This window comes from Penaeus monodon, chromosome 2 (genome assembly GCF_015228065.2).
Source record: "Penaeus monodon isolate SGIC_2016 chromosome 2, NSTDA_Pmon_1, whole genome shotgun sequence".
NCBI classification, from domain to species: domain Eukaryota; kingdom Metazoa; phylum Arthropoda; class Malacostraca; order Decapoda; family Penaeidae; genus Penaeus; species Penaeus monodon.
This window is the reverse complement of record NC_051387.1, coordinates 10,229,687-10,243,048: the sequence shown is the minus strand read 5'-3', so window position 1 is coordinate 10,243,048 and position 13,362 is coordinate 10,229,687. Positions and strand designations below refer to the sequence as shown.

Here is a 13,362-nt window from a genome sequence, read left to right as displayed (position 1 = left end):
GCTATCTCTCAACTGAATGTAACAATGACAGAGGATTAAAAAGTTAGTTTTGTAACAAAAATGCTATCTCAACTCAACTGTTAATGCTGAAGTATCTATAATCTGGTTTCAAAACGACTAGAACACAAGATTTGAACCTTCAAAGGAAATAATTTTTGTTTATCATATACAAATCATTTACATATATAATAATCATCAGTTCAAGTTCATCTGTCTTGCCTTTTATTGTTTTTCAAATGTTTATGTTTTCAGCAAGGGAAGAGAAGACTTTTCCTTAAATGTATCTCATCATCTTCAGGGCTGACAAAAATCTTCATACGTGAAATACTATTATCTACAATAACGTTCTTTCCTGTTCCCATCCTATGAATATAAATGTTTAAATCTGTCATTATAGGACTGATGAAGTGGTTAAAAATATATATATATATATATTCTACAACAATTTCAATCTGAGATGAAGAAAAAGAGAAAAAGAATAAGAAAAGAAAAAGAAAGAAAATATATATATACAATTTCTAGACATTACAGCAAATTAATATCTTTCTTTTTTATCAGAATAATCTTGAATGCATCTCTTTATCTTTTTCTTTTTTATTGCATAATATTTATGGTACATATAGAAAATACCACAAATTGATCAACAAATACTGTAAAACAAGTAACATATATAATCTGATCATAAAGGAACACAGCATATAAATCAAGTATATTGCTAGAACTACAAACTATAAAGTGAACTGATGAAAATGCAGTATTCCTTTTGACTGACACATGTAAATATAATTACCATGGTACTTCATTTCAAATCTCCCAGTCTCTTCTCTGACAGGAAAGTTAATTTTATCATTTTCTCTTCTGCATCCTCCTTCAATCAACTCAAAAAAATTGCATTAAGGTACTTCTTGTCCCTTAAAGAATACAATTATAATATTGTGCATTACCATGCAATGCAATCCTTACCACGACTAGCATTTAAAAAACCTTACTGTAAAACCACTGATATGTTGGCAACGAGTGCTGCCAATAATAACTTTACCACCTTTTTCATTTCAAAACTGGAGAGTGAGATAGAGAGAAAGTAAAGTATGAAGTCTACCTGCCTTCTTAAGATTCATTCCTCTGCTGATAAGTGCAAGCATCTAATGAATTATTTTGCAATATTCCTATATATAAAAATCACACACTCCTGGCATCTCAAGAACATTAAATCAAATTGATCCACTAAAATGTGAAAAAAAGAAGAAAAAAAAAAGACTGATATATATTATATATATATTACACATACATAGTTTTGTGATACATATAATTTCCACAGGAAACCAAATTGTCACTCTAACACTTTGAAAATTTTCAAGGAAAAAGTTGTAATAACCAGCGATGGGGCTCAGCAGTGATGCATCAACCTTGCACGAAGCTAAAGCAGGCGTTCAGATCTGAAACAAAGTAGACTGGTTAATCAAAATATCAGCTGGGAATATGTGAACTTCTCTACCACTACCTGATGTAAGAAGATTGTTCAGGAGTGCATAAAGCATCTATGGGTTATTATTGCAATTTAAATGAAAATAAAAAAAACATCATGAAGCCAAGTCTCTCCCTCTAATTACAAAAACTGTTCAGAAATGCAAAGCATGTATTCTACAAATTTAATTCTGTTTGCAGCTGCAGTAGTTTGATCTCAATGTTCCATGCTTAAAATACTTGAGCACAACCTTGACTTATTTTCTTTTCCCCACAAACTGTAAAAAAGAATGTTAAAACTATCCAAATTTAATAAACAAAACTTTGGAATTTGCTTTCCTAAGCACTAAAAGCACTAGCTAATACAGCCATTATTTTTTTCCTTCTTTTCTTCTTCTAAATGTTAAATTGTTATGAAAGCAGCAACTATTCATACTAAATCTGCATTAGATAAAACAGTAAAACAAATCAAACTATACAAAATCTTTAAAAAATAAATAAAAATAAAAGTACTTCATAAAAGTGCATGATAACTAAATTCATGAATGCTATAACTTACCATTTATCTTGGGTGTAACAAGTTACGTAGCCCTGCGGAGAACAAAAACAAAACAAATCTGAATAATTCATAGAAAATACAACCAAAAGACAGTGGAAAATAATATACAAACTGTGGAAAATCAACAACAAAAACTGAACTGTTACTATTTTTGTAACACACACTATTAGGAATCTAAAAAAAAAGGAATAAACTTATTTCATGAGGTGTTACAATATAAAAATAGGTTACGAACTGAAACAAGCTTTTCTATACTTTCTGTTTCCTTTAAGTAGACAATCTTATGGTGTATAATAAAATAAATATATCTTCTTAACCTTAGGACAATGTTCAGCTGATCTCCCTTAAATTTAGAACCTGGATATACAATATCTTTCACAGTTACACATCTGACTAGTGAAAGGCAATAGAATAATAATAATTAACAATGATAAAAAAAAACAAACAAGACAAAGCAAAGTAATTTGGAGATGGTACACATCTGGAAAGTGTATGTGTGCAACGGTCTCCTCTCTCTTGCCTTAAGATTTTAAGAGGTTGCAGTATCTCTGTGGTCTCATAAGTGAGCTCAGTTGAGTACATATGGCTTCAGTTTTACTTAACTCTTCATGAAGTGCAGCTCCTAATATTTTTACTTTATTTCTAAACTCAAAATAATATAACAAGACATGTATTCTTTTGTACTTCCATTCAAAAGGTTTTTTTTTTTCTTTTCTTTTCTTTTTTTCCCACGAAAGATTGTTTGATAATAATCTAGTCAATAACTAAAAACTAACAAAGTAGATAACAGTTAATGTATAATGAAAAAGGCTGAAAAATATATATGATCTAGAAAAGAGATAAAATCTGTATTTAACAATAAAAAGTATAAATAAATACCATAGTGAAAACTTTCCTATAGTACACCTCTTCTAGCCTGTACAAAAAAAGGCATGGTCATTTGAATCTATAATGAATACAAGAACTTTTTTGTACAGAATTTGTTTGCTAGTCCAGAAAACAAAAAGACAGCTATACTTTGTCCAATAAATTTGTAGAATGAGGAATAAATATTAAAACATGATTTTAGTTATTAATATCTCTTCCATTCCCCCTAATAAAAAACTGCAATATTAAGGCAAATGTTAATCTGACTCTTGCTTTATTCTAAAAATATGGGAAGAACATTCAAAGCTATATCAACACTGTCTAAAGTAAGACATACTAAAGTATACAGTATTATCCATGATATATGATATGGTTTAAAGATTGGAAGTATTTCTAATTCTCTCTTTAGAATGTCATAATGAACTACCATAAATGCCTCATACTGTGCTTTACATTCAGGTTATATGATATCTTTCCCATTATTTTGCTGCCAAAAATCTACAATCCTTAGTCAATTTAGGAAAATATTCCAGAGGGCTCTTTAGGAAAATATTCCTAAACAGCCTACTTGAGTAGTACATTATTCAAAAAGAAAAAAAGAAAAAAAAAAAATATATACAGTAGGCAGAGGTGCAGCTTTATCATTTGTTATGAGGGGTACATTATTATCATAATGTATTCCATATTGGTCTCCCATGACAGTCTAACATCAACTTTAACCTAGAACATAATAAATACAAACATTACAATGTATACATATATCACATATCATTGCAATTATATATTCTTACTAATATATTCTTAATCTGCATAAATGTTAGCAGACTGAAAATTTCCTTAAAGCATTATTCAAATTCAATAAAAGAACTAATACTTGGGCAACAACTATGTATGTGAACAACAAACATTAACTTTCTTATCATTGTGACACCCCCCACCCAATGTTAATCTGTAATTATTAAACCCAGTAATACAGGTATTCTTGTTTCTTTACTGAAACAAAAGGATTTTGTTCCACTTAGCTGAAGTAATAATAATAATAATAAAAAAACATTAAATTACTGCAGCATAAATAAACAAACAATATTTTCACTCACATGACTTATCTGAACATATGGCTGGCCTTTAAAAAGCATATGAAAAAAAAATCATGTTCAATTATTTCCTGTATCAGCAGAAGGAAGCTTAACAAAAAAACAAAACAAATTATCACTCAAGCATCAAGCTTTAATTAAATAAATAAAAATTAGCATCATTTCATATTTCAAGGTGAAGGCAGTGGCTGAATTTACATGATAACATTCTGAAAGAATCATTTTGTAACTTACTGTATTACACCATTATAATTTACTCACTGAAAGACTGGAATATAACAATATCACCAAACAAAAGCACATCTGGGAGATTCCAACGAGATATGTGCCAAATATAAGTGGACTGAACTATACCAAAAATATCCTCTAATGGAAACTGACACAATCACCACTTTCAGAGCTAATGTGTAACTATTCCAAATGGGGAAGTGTCTGGCACACTAGTATATGGGGAGACTACAATATATGTGAGCATGGGAGGAGGAAAACAATAAAATACAGTTGGCTAGTGAGACATTGGGAAGCTAGAGTGATGTTTGGAATTACCAAAAGTGGCAGACCTGAATGTAGCTGCATATTAAAATAAACATCAAGTGCTGCTACATGCTTTTGACAGGTTATGGTGAGCATGCCAGGGGACTGTGCCGCTTGATAGTAACTCAGGTCTGCCATTGGGTGAGTCAAAAAATGATCACTGGGATTCAACTGCTATGCTGGACTTGCCAAAAAAAGCTCAAACAAAATGGCTCTGAGAGAAGCACAGACACCTCATTACCTTCACCAACCTCCTATAATTATCTGTAGAAATCTTAAGCTTCAAACTGGCGCCACTGTTTACTGCAAGGAAATGGTGATTATGCTCCCTTTCAAGAAATATAAGCAACAATTTAAATATCTCAAAACGAGGAAACAAAACCTCAACAGCATCAAAGAAAGTTGCATGTAGTATGTAGACTCTCTTGAAAAATGTGGATTCACAATGCCATCTGTTCATATATCTACTATATGATATTATAAAGTATGTACATTTAAATAAAATTAATGCAACACATGTGAATGTGACAGAAGAAACTTACTTTTACTCATGTTCTGGAGAAAAAAACGTGTGCACAAACATATCCCTCATAAAAACTGAAACACAAACTCCCTTTATGTCATGGCAAAATTTGCAAAGTCAGCATATTCTCAGTACTCTAAACCTTTAGCATTTAGTCCACTAGCCTTTTCTACATAGAAATATCAATAACTTAATTGTTCTTTTTCAAATATAATAAGCTCTACCCTTTTCAATAATAAACCCAAAAACAGCCGGGGATAATATGCTACATCCGCTGAGTTTAATTTATGAATTGTCTTTATATATAGAGGACTCCCCAAATACTAAATCACCAATTGACCTATGTCACCTTTTCCTTGATTTTTGGAAATATTTTCTTGTATTGTTGTTAGTAATATCAGTAATATCATAATGCTTACAATGTCTTTAATAATAATAACAACAATGATATTGATTCATTAGTAAAAAAATAAAGTCAGATGAGGTCATAAGGCCTACTAATTGACTCCTTTATGGCTAAGCACTTGTGAAGCCATCTATTTTCAGAGACACTTCACAAAACAATACTACAATGAACACAACATTTTCCTGGTGGCATGGATTAAGCTAGTGAACATAAAATATAACACTTCAGTTGCATTTTTTCTTTATCTGATAAAAACACTTTTCCCATGCACTTCTGCATCTAGTGAAAGGTTAGGTAATTTTGCTCAATCAATTTCAGTGTCCCTTCATTTATGTCTGAACTACCTCTGTATTCAACCATTTTTGTGAACCTGCCTTCAAATCTCAAGAAAATGTGGAAAAAAAAGGATTCTTGGTTTAACCTCAAGAACTGTCAAATAAACTACTTTTCTATACTTTAAATTCAAACTGATTACTGAAGAAGAAATAGAAGAAGAAAAAAGGTGTAGTAGAAGACAAAAAGTATGTACAGCTGAATAAGAAAATAATTAAGGAGGATGAGAAAGTAACAGCTGAGCTTGAGTGTGATAGCAGAGAAATAGCGTGAGAGTAAGTGTCAGAAGCAATAAGCAAGATAAAGTGAGAATGGGTATGACACAGAGGATAAGATTAAGTCTGTGAGAGAGACAGCAAGAATGAGCATGACAAAAGGAGGGAGGGACAAAGAAAAAATACAAGGATGAGAATAAGTTTAAGAGTGAGAGTAAGAGTAGGAGTGTGACTGATAGTAAGAGTGAGAGTTAAGAGTCAGAATGACAGTGTCAGTGAATGAGAATTAGTGTAAGAGTTCTACCAATGAATATATCTTCTTACTTTTTCTTAGTTTTGGGTGATGTTGACTGGAATACTGAGGAGGCTGACATGAGATTTTCTATGTACTGTCCCAAGACCTGGTTTTCAGATCGCAGTTTCAGGTTCTCCTCCTTAACACTATCCACTCGCTGGGAGAGATCTGAAAGATGGTTTCCTTGGCTGTCATACAAAATATATATACTTAAAGAGATTATCAATCTATAGTAACAATATAGTGGATTAACCATTTAAAAATTAATGTTATGCAATACTTATTTTAATATGAAAATTACAGGGAAAAGGATTACTTCAAAATAAGTTCAATAAATTAATAAATAATAAATTTAAAAAGTTATCATCTCTTACATGAGCACAGTAAGAAGAAACCCCTACCAAATTTTCAATTGGGGTTCCCATACAAAGAACTATGTTTTACGATTTGGAAATACATCAAAACACAGTAGAGGTGCCACTTTTTTCAGATTTTGACTAAAAGAGGGCCGCCTTTCTAATTCTAACAACAAGGGTAAAGATAGCCTTTACAAGAATGAGCATCTGCCTCCTTTGTCAATCAGGGGACCCTTTCTTGTTTGCACCCCCAGTGAAGGGCATGGAATTTGGTAGCTACAGCCTAGACTCCTTATTGTTTCCCATATATCTCAATTTTCTTTACTACAAAAGATGGTGAGGAAAGGAAAGAGGTAACATCACATCAACAAAGGATATAACTATGTTTGGGAAGATGATTTAGGACATGTAGATTCATCTAGATCACAATTTAAATTGGTTAATGAGATTCCTGTGATACACTACAAACTACTATTTTGTTTTCATGGATTGAAAATTTCCAACTAATTTGTTTCTGCTTCTCTAGTTTCTTTTTAAAATAGTTTTCCATAAAAACAATCAAAACTATTACTTTCAAATATTTCTCTAGATCATAAAGGCCCAGAACATATAATAATTTCATTAAATAATGAATTTGACCTCCAGGACTAATTTTCATTTGGAAATAAAGAAATTTCAAACCATAACAAGTAATACTTTCGCAACTACAAATAGGCCCATATATCTCTCAACCTCAAATGCACATTTTATTACAAGTCAATGAAGATCAAATATTCTACCAGTCTGAGTTAGTTAATTTCTGTACTTACCATCAAGGGTGTTCTGCAGCTCCAGTACCTGTGATATCAGTCGCGCTTTCTCTTCCTGTTCATCTGGTGACATGTCTGGCTCTAAACCTGGAAATATTATTTCTCTGATGCTACATAATTTACATTGACAATTATAAACCTCATGCTTAACCCAATAACGAAAGGTTTATGTACTGTCCCCTGTACTTTTTTGTGATTTTTATTACATACAGATGGCTCCACATGTACTCAGCCACCAAGGAGTCTATCAGTAGGCCCTAGTGACTGCACCTGACTTCCCCATTCCTTGAATATGTGGGGAAATGTTTTTCTCTCTAATACTATTAATATTGATATTGTTGTTATTCTTATTGATATGGTTATTAAATTGTTATTAAAATATTAATAATATTAAAAGACAATAACACAAATGAAGCTTTCAAATTATCAAGGAAAAGGGTAAACAGGTAAGACAGGTAAGGTAAAAACTAACTCTTTGTTCCCTTAGCACTTGTAGAGTCATCTATGTGTAAAGGCAATAGATGAACTTTTATTACAGTGGGTATGGCATTGTATTCTTGACACATATGCTGAATCAGTTAAATGTGGTGAATAATTCAGATAAAGGTTTTCACTTTCCCTAGTTTGTGACATATGAATTAGCTCTTGAAAGTGATGTGTGTGTGGCCTAAAATTGATGTGTAACTAATGAATTACGTGAAATCAAAGTATATACACTTAACTATTCATGATAGTGATAACAAAAATACTATTACCAGTAATAACCTCAACACTAATAACAATGAAGCCAAACATAAAAATCATGATAATGCTGACGATAATAGAAACATGTTTGGCCCCATTGAACTCAGATAGAAAACGGTTATTGTATACATAACGTATACAACACACAACCCCTAATATTTCCATGATTATTACACAGAAGCTCGAAAGCCTAAAGAACTGTGTGTCTTTCCCAAAACAAAAGTAAAGGAACATACTATTGTGCAAGGGACTGTTGGACCCATTGGTATAGGCTGAAGGAATTGACTCTAGGCTCTGGCCACGGGTTGAGTCTGAAATCTCTGATGCTGCAGTGCGGTCGTCATCCAGCACCACTGTCAATGGCATATAAGTCTTTCAGTGATTTATTACAACTTCAAGTAATGGCTATTCTCCTTCATTCTTATAATTTAAGGTATATGCATTAGGGCCATATGTATGTATTGGAATATATTGTACCTTTAAATGTATTAATTTTAAAATTATATCAATATCACTATGCTGGTATGATTATATCTGTAAATTCAGTACATCTCATATATAAAACACAATAAATCTTTTAAAAATTCATTTACACTTAAAATACTTTTCTTATTATAATGGTTAAACTATACATATCAGTAACATACATCTCTTTTCAATATAACTAAATACTACCAAACTTCTTTCAACTACCTGATGGGTCATCATCCACCAGAGGTATGCTGTTGTCATCCTGGTAACTTGAAATGCTGCTCATCTTGTTCTGAAACAATAAGGCATTTCTTATCAGCATGTATGAGGTATAAAAAACAATCTATTGATATGTTTTCAAAAAGATTACAGAAGGTGAAGTGGTCTGCTACCTCATGAGAAAAATAATGAAGTGAAGGGGATGGGGAGGGTGACTACTGCCAATTTATTTAGATTTTGCAAAATAAAGACAAAATATGTTCATACAAAAGTTTAATAAAATAAAAGGGCAAACCTTGGTTCTAATAACTAAAAGGATATTCAGGTAGCATATTGTCTATCCTAGGCAATATTACTTCAAGACAGCCAGGCCTTCTTCAATAACAAATCACAACTGACTGTACTGTGTATTGTACAGAAAAGTATTGTGTATTGTACAGAAAAGTCTTTGTGATATATTCTACACTATAAGGTGCTATGTGTCTGTATACTGATATATCTCTTAACTGGACAAATGTCTACAACACTATCCATTAAATGTGAGGTGTGCCATTTGTAACTAGTATGCAAAAAAAAAAAAAAAAAAAAAAAAAGGAGGGGGCAGGGCTGTCATAAAGATAGGGTGCAGTGATATCTTATAATATAGGTCAAACAGGCCCAGTAACTGAATTCTTGTTTCATTTGGCATTTTTGGAAACTAATGTTTAAGCAAATTTAACATAATAAAACCAGTGGATGGTGCACATACATTCTCAGTAAAACAAATTTAGTTGTTAGCCGTACTGAATATAACTGAATGCTTGTTGCTTTAATTGTTTTATAATGCCAGACACTTGGCTGGAATTGCTTGTCATAAACTTCATGGCTTTTACATTAACATTTCCTGCTCTATTAGCCACATAGTCCTATTTGCCTCTTATGCACTATCAAAACGTGCTATTTGTTTTTTCATATCCTTTTCGATGTGAATAAGAGCTGTGTAGAGGCAACCAGTAAGTCTGACACTGCATGGCAAGTTTCCTCCAGCCACACCCACCACACCCTCCTCATATCCAATGCAGCCCCTCCTCTCCCTGAGTTAAATATACTGCTGTAGTTCCTGTCTCTTCTTGGTTGTGAAGAGGATGTAATGGGTGTAAATATATCAATTCTGGTACTGCATGTCAAGTTCCATTCAACCAAATTTCCTATTCCTTCCCCAGAATATGACATTGTGCATACAAATCCTTATTGAAAAGTGAAAGATTTCCTTGAGATAACAGGAACAGGAGGAGAAAGAAGAAAAAATAATGTAATGGTCATAAATACGCATAAAACATTAGGCATAAAAAAATCTACTTTAAGGAAAGGCAGCAATTATTTAGAAGACCACCAAAGTATCTCAAAATAATGGTATTTTTCATAGTAATCATGCTGGCTATGTTATATCTAAATTCATTTTATAGGTACTGTGATCCATAATAGATAGTTTACAATCTTAAGTAAGGCAACACAGAGGCTATAGTCTCCTAAGTGTTTCGAGGGTGATAGTGAACATACAGGTGTCATATAAATATTTATAATACCAGTAAGCCAACAAAATCTGCTGTTCTATGTATCCACTGTGTGATATTATGGCCTCGACACTTTATGCTCCAGCAATGGTCAACTAACCTCTAGCACACAAATTTTGACAACACAAGAGTTTTCAGTATTAAATAAAGAACCAGACCAAGCCTTATTTTGTCAGAATACACATGACACTAAAAAGGAATCAAGAAAACGCACACGGGAGTGTAAATCAGCCTCAGAAAGAGAAAGATAATGGCAAAATTACATTTTCCGGAAGGGCTCTTGCAGTGACTCAAAACCCGCTTAAGCATAGGCCAAAAAAAACTCCACCACATATCCTCTGACATGATAGAGCTTATAGGTTCTCCTTATATTTGATAAGTATGTGAAAAACCTCTCCAAACTCTCTCTTGCCTGAAAATGTGTGGTGGAGGTTTCCTTACTTCTGCTAAAGTGCAAAGTATGGAGGCCATTACTTTGCTTGGTGAAGCATTATTCTAGTCAGTTACTGTAATATCTGTAATGGGGTTTGTAGCTTGAATAGTAAAGACTTGAAATTACAAGGGTTTTCTGTTTAATACATTATTATGGGCTGAATGAATCACATGATTGCCATAAGGAGCAATAGCACAATTCAGGAAATTCCATATAACAAGGAAAAAAATATTGACTATAATAGTAATAATAATAATGATAATAATAATAATAATAATAATAATAAAGCATAATCAATAAAATTACAAACATTAATTTACAAGATCGAGATTTCCACACGGATTTCTCCACCATATCCATCCTCTGCAAATCTGCCAATATCCTCTGAGCAAAAATTACCCAAGACAGAAAGGGACAAAAGAAAAAAAAATATTCACACAATCCCCCCCAACTAATAACAACAAAAGGACTCAGCCACACCTTATGTATCGATTATCCTCCCCAATCACACCTCTACGCTTTTACACTCCAGACCACACACACGCCGCCGACGTTAGCAATCCCCCAGCAACCACAAAAACCAACTTACCTTAGAAGAAGTCCTCAAATAAGACGAATAAACGAGCGGCTCCCAAGTTGCTTCTCCAAGTGACAGGCGAGTGTATGATGACGTCATCGCTTCGGAGAGAACGGAGCTCCACCCTGATTTTTAGGGGCGACTCATGCAATTCTGAAGGGCGTATCCTATGACTCGTCTCGTTATAGTTTCTCTTATATCTCACTAGGACGTGTGCAAGGAAAAGGGGGAGTATCAATTTTGGCTCTCTTGTGTTCTTTCTTCTTCATATCAAAAGTGCCTTTTTGGTCAAAGTCTGAGGAAGAAAAGTGCCTCTTTATGCAGGGGAGTGCCCTTTTTATGTGATTTCCTGCCCTTCTGAAAGACTGCACATGGCATTGACCTCTTATTTATACACTCAGAGCTGGCACTATCGATTGCAAAACAAGAGATTGCTTGGGGCATTAAACTCTAGTGCTAACACGCAATATCTGAGCAAGTTAACACTGCAAGCTCAATAACCTTCCTACGAAACTAAAGAGTAATTGACCCAGTTACCCACACTGTATATGTACCTATACATACATACATACATACATACTTATATATATATATATATATATATATATATATATATATATATATATATATATATATATATATATGTGTGTGTGTGTGTGGGTGTGTGTGTGTGTGTGTTGTGTGTGTGGTGTGGTGTGTGTGTGTGTGTGTGGTGTGTGTGTGTGTGTGTGTGTGGTGTGTGTGTGTGTGTGTGTGTGTGTGTGGGTGTGTCGTGGGGTTATTATTGATATTGATATATATATATATATATATATATATATATATATATATATATAAGTATTTGTATTTATATATAATATAACTTACACACACACACACACACACACACACACACACACAGATATATATATATAATATATATATATATATATATATATATATATATATATATATATATATATATATATATATATATATGTTGTGTGTGTGGTGTGTGTGTGTGTGTGTGTGTGTGTGTGCTAGCTGTCGAGTAGCTGTGTTATATATATATATATATATATATATATATATATATATATATATATATATATATATATATATGTATATATATAAAGTAAAGGGCATTTTTAGTATGAAGAAGAAAGAACACAGGAGGCTCAAATTAATCTTCCTCTTTTTCCTTGTAAGTAGAATGAGATGATTCATCACAAGAGGTTGACAAAACTGGGGGTGTTGTTACGGTCGCCAGGTCAGGTCTGTTATATGCTCTTATACGCTATGTAGTTTCATTAATGTACAGTATGTATTTCTGTCGAAGATTATCGAAACCTATCTATCTGTTTATCTGTCTATCTATCTATCTATCTATCTGTTTATCTGTCTATCTATCTATCTATCTATCTATTCATCTATCTACCTCTATATATGCATACACACACACTAATTAGGAAAGTGTGGAGGGGTGGAGTGAGGAACCTTGGCCTCATCTGCAACCCTCCTAGGCACATGTTAAGTTCATGGGAGAGTTCTTGGTTAATCGAGTTGAGTGGAGGAGTTCAACGTATAAATAGAATCGTCACGATCTGGATTGCCTGCGTGCACGGACTCTTCGCCCGTAACTAGGAATGTTTCCCTCAGTTAACGTCCTCTGTTCTTCAGGAGAAGTTCTGGAGAGGGCGCGGAGGGACTGACTTCCCTTCCCGAGTCGACAAAACTTTTCTTTTCGTAGGCTGCAGGGCTTACGGGAAAGTAACGGCCATTACATCTCGACGTAAGAAGTTTTTAAGAGCGTTTAGAGCATGGTGTTTATACTAGAACACTGGTTTTGCTTTTTAATCCTAGGGGACGCCCCAGATTTGCCCTTTTCCCAAAACGAAGCATAAGGGGAGAGGCTGTCCAGCCAGTTTATA

General features: G+C 33.2%; 1 protein-coding gene across 5 annotated transcripts; it reads right to left on the bottom strand.

Moving 5' to 3' along the window:
• Positions 1-84: 84 nt before the first annotated feature.
• Positions 85-11,614, bottom strand: LOC119581024 (short coiled-coil protein homolog). Of its 5 annotated transcripts, none has more exons than XR_005229430.1 (8): positions 11,465-11,614; positions 8,893-8,962; positions 8,436-8,552; positions 7,456-7,536; positions 6,320-6,458; positions 4,760-4,821; positions 2,024-2,055; positions 85-1,436 (listed from the first exon to the last, which is right to left on the bottom strand). XR_005229430.1 is itself a non-coding variant. In XM_037929311.1 (7 exons), the coding sequence occupies exons 1-6, from the start codon at positions 11,549-11,551 to the stop codon at positions 2,046-2,048; spliced, it is 510 nt and encodes a 169-aa protein (XP_037785239.1). In that variant the 5' UTR covers positions 11,552-11,613; the 3' UTR covers positions 85-1,436; positions 2,024-2,045. The 5 variants fall into 5 exon arrangements, 2 of the variants coding, with proteins under 2 accessions (XP_037785239.1, XP_037785248.1); XR_005229425.1 differs by having other exon boundaries at positions 7,456-7,542; positions 11,465-11,613; XR_005229429.1 differs by having other exon boundaries at positions 4,770-4,821; positions 7,456-7,542; positions 11,465-11,613.
• Positions 11,615-13,362: the final 1,748 nt, after the last annotated feature.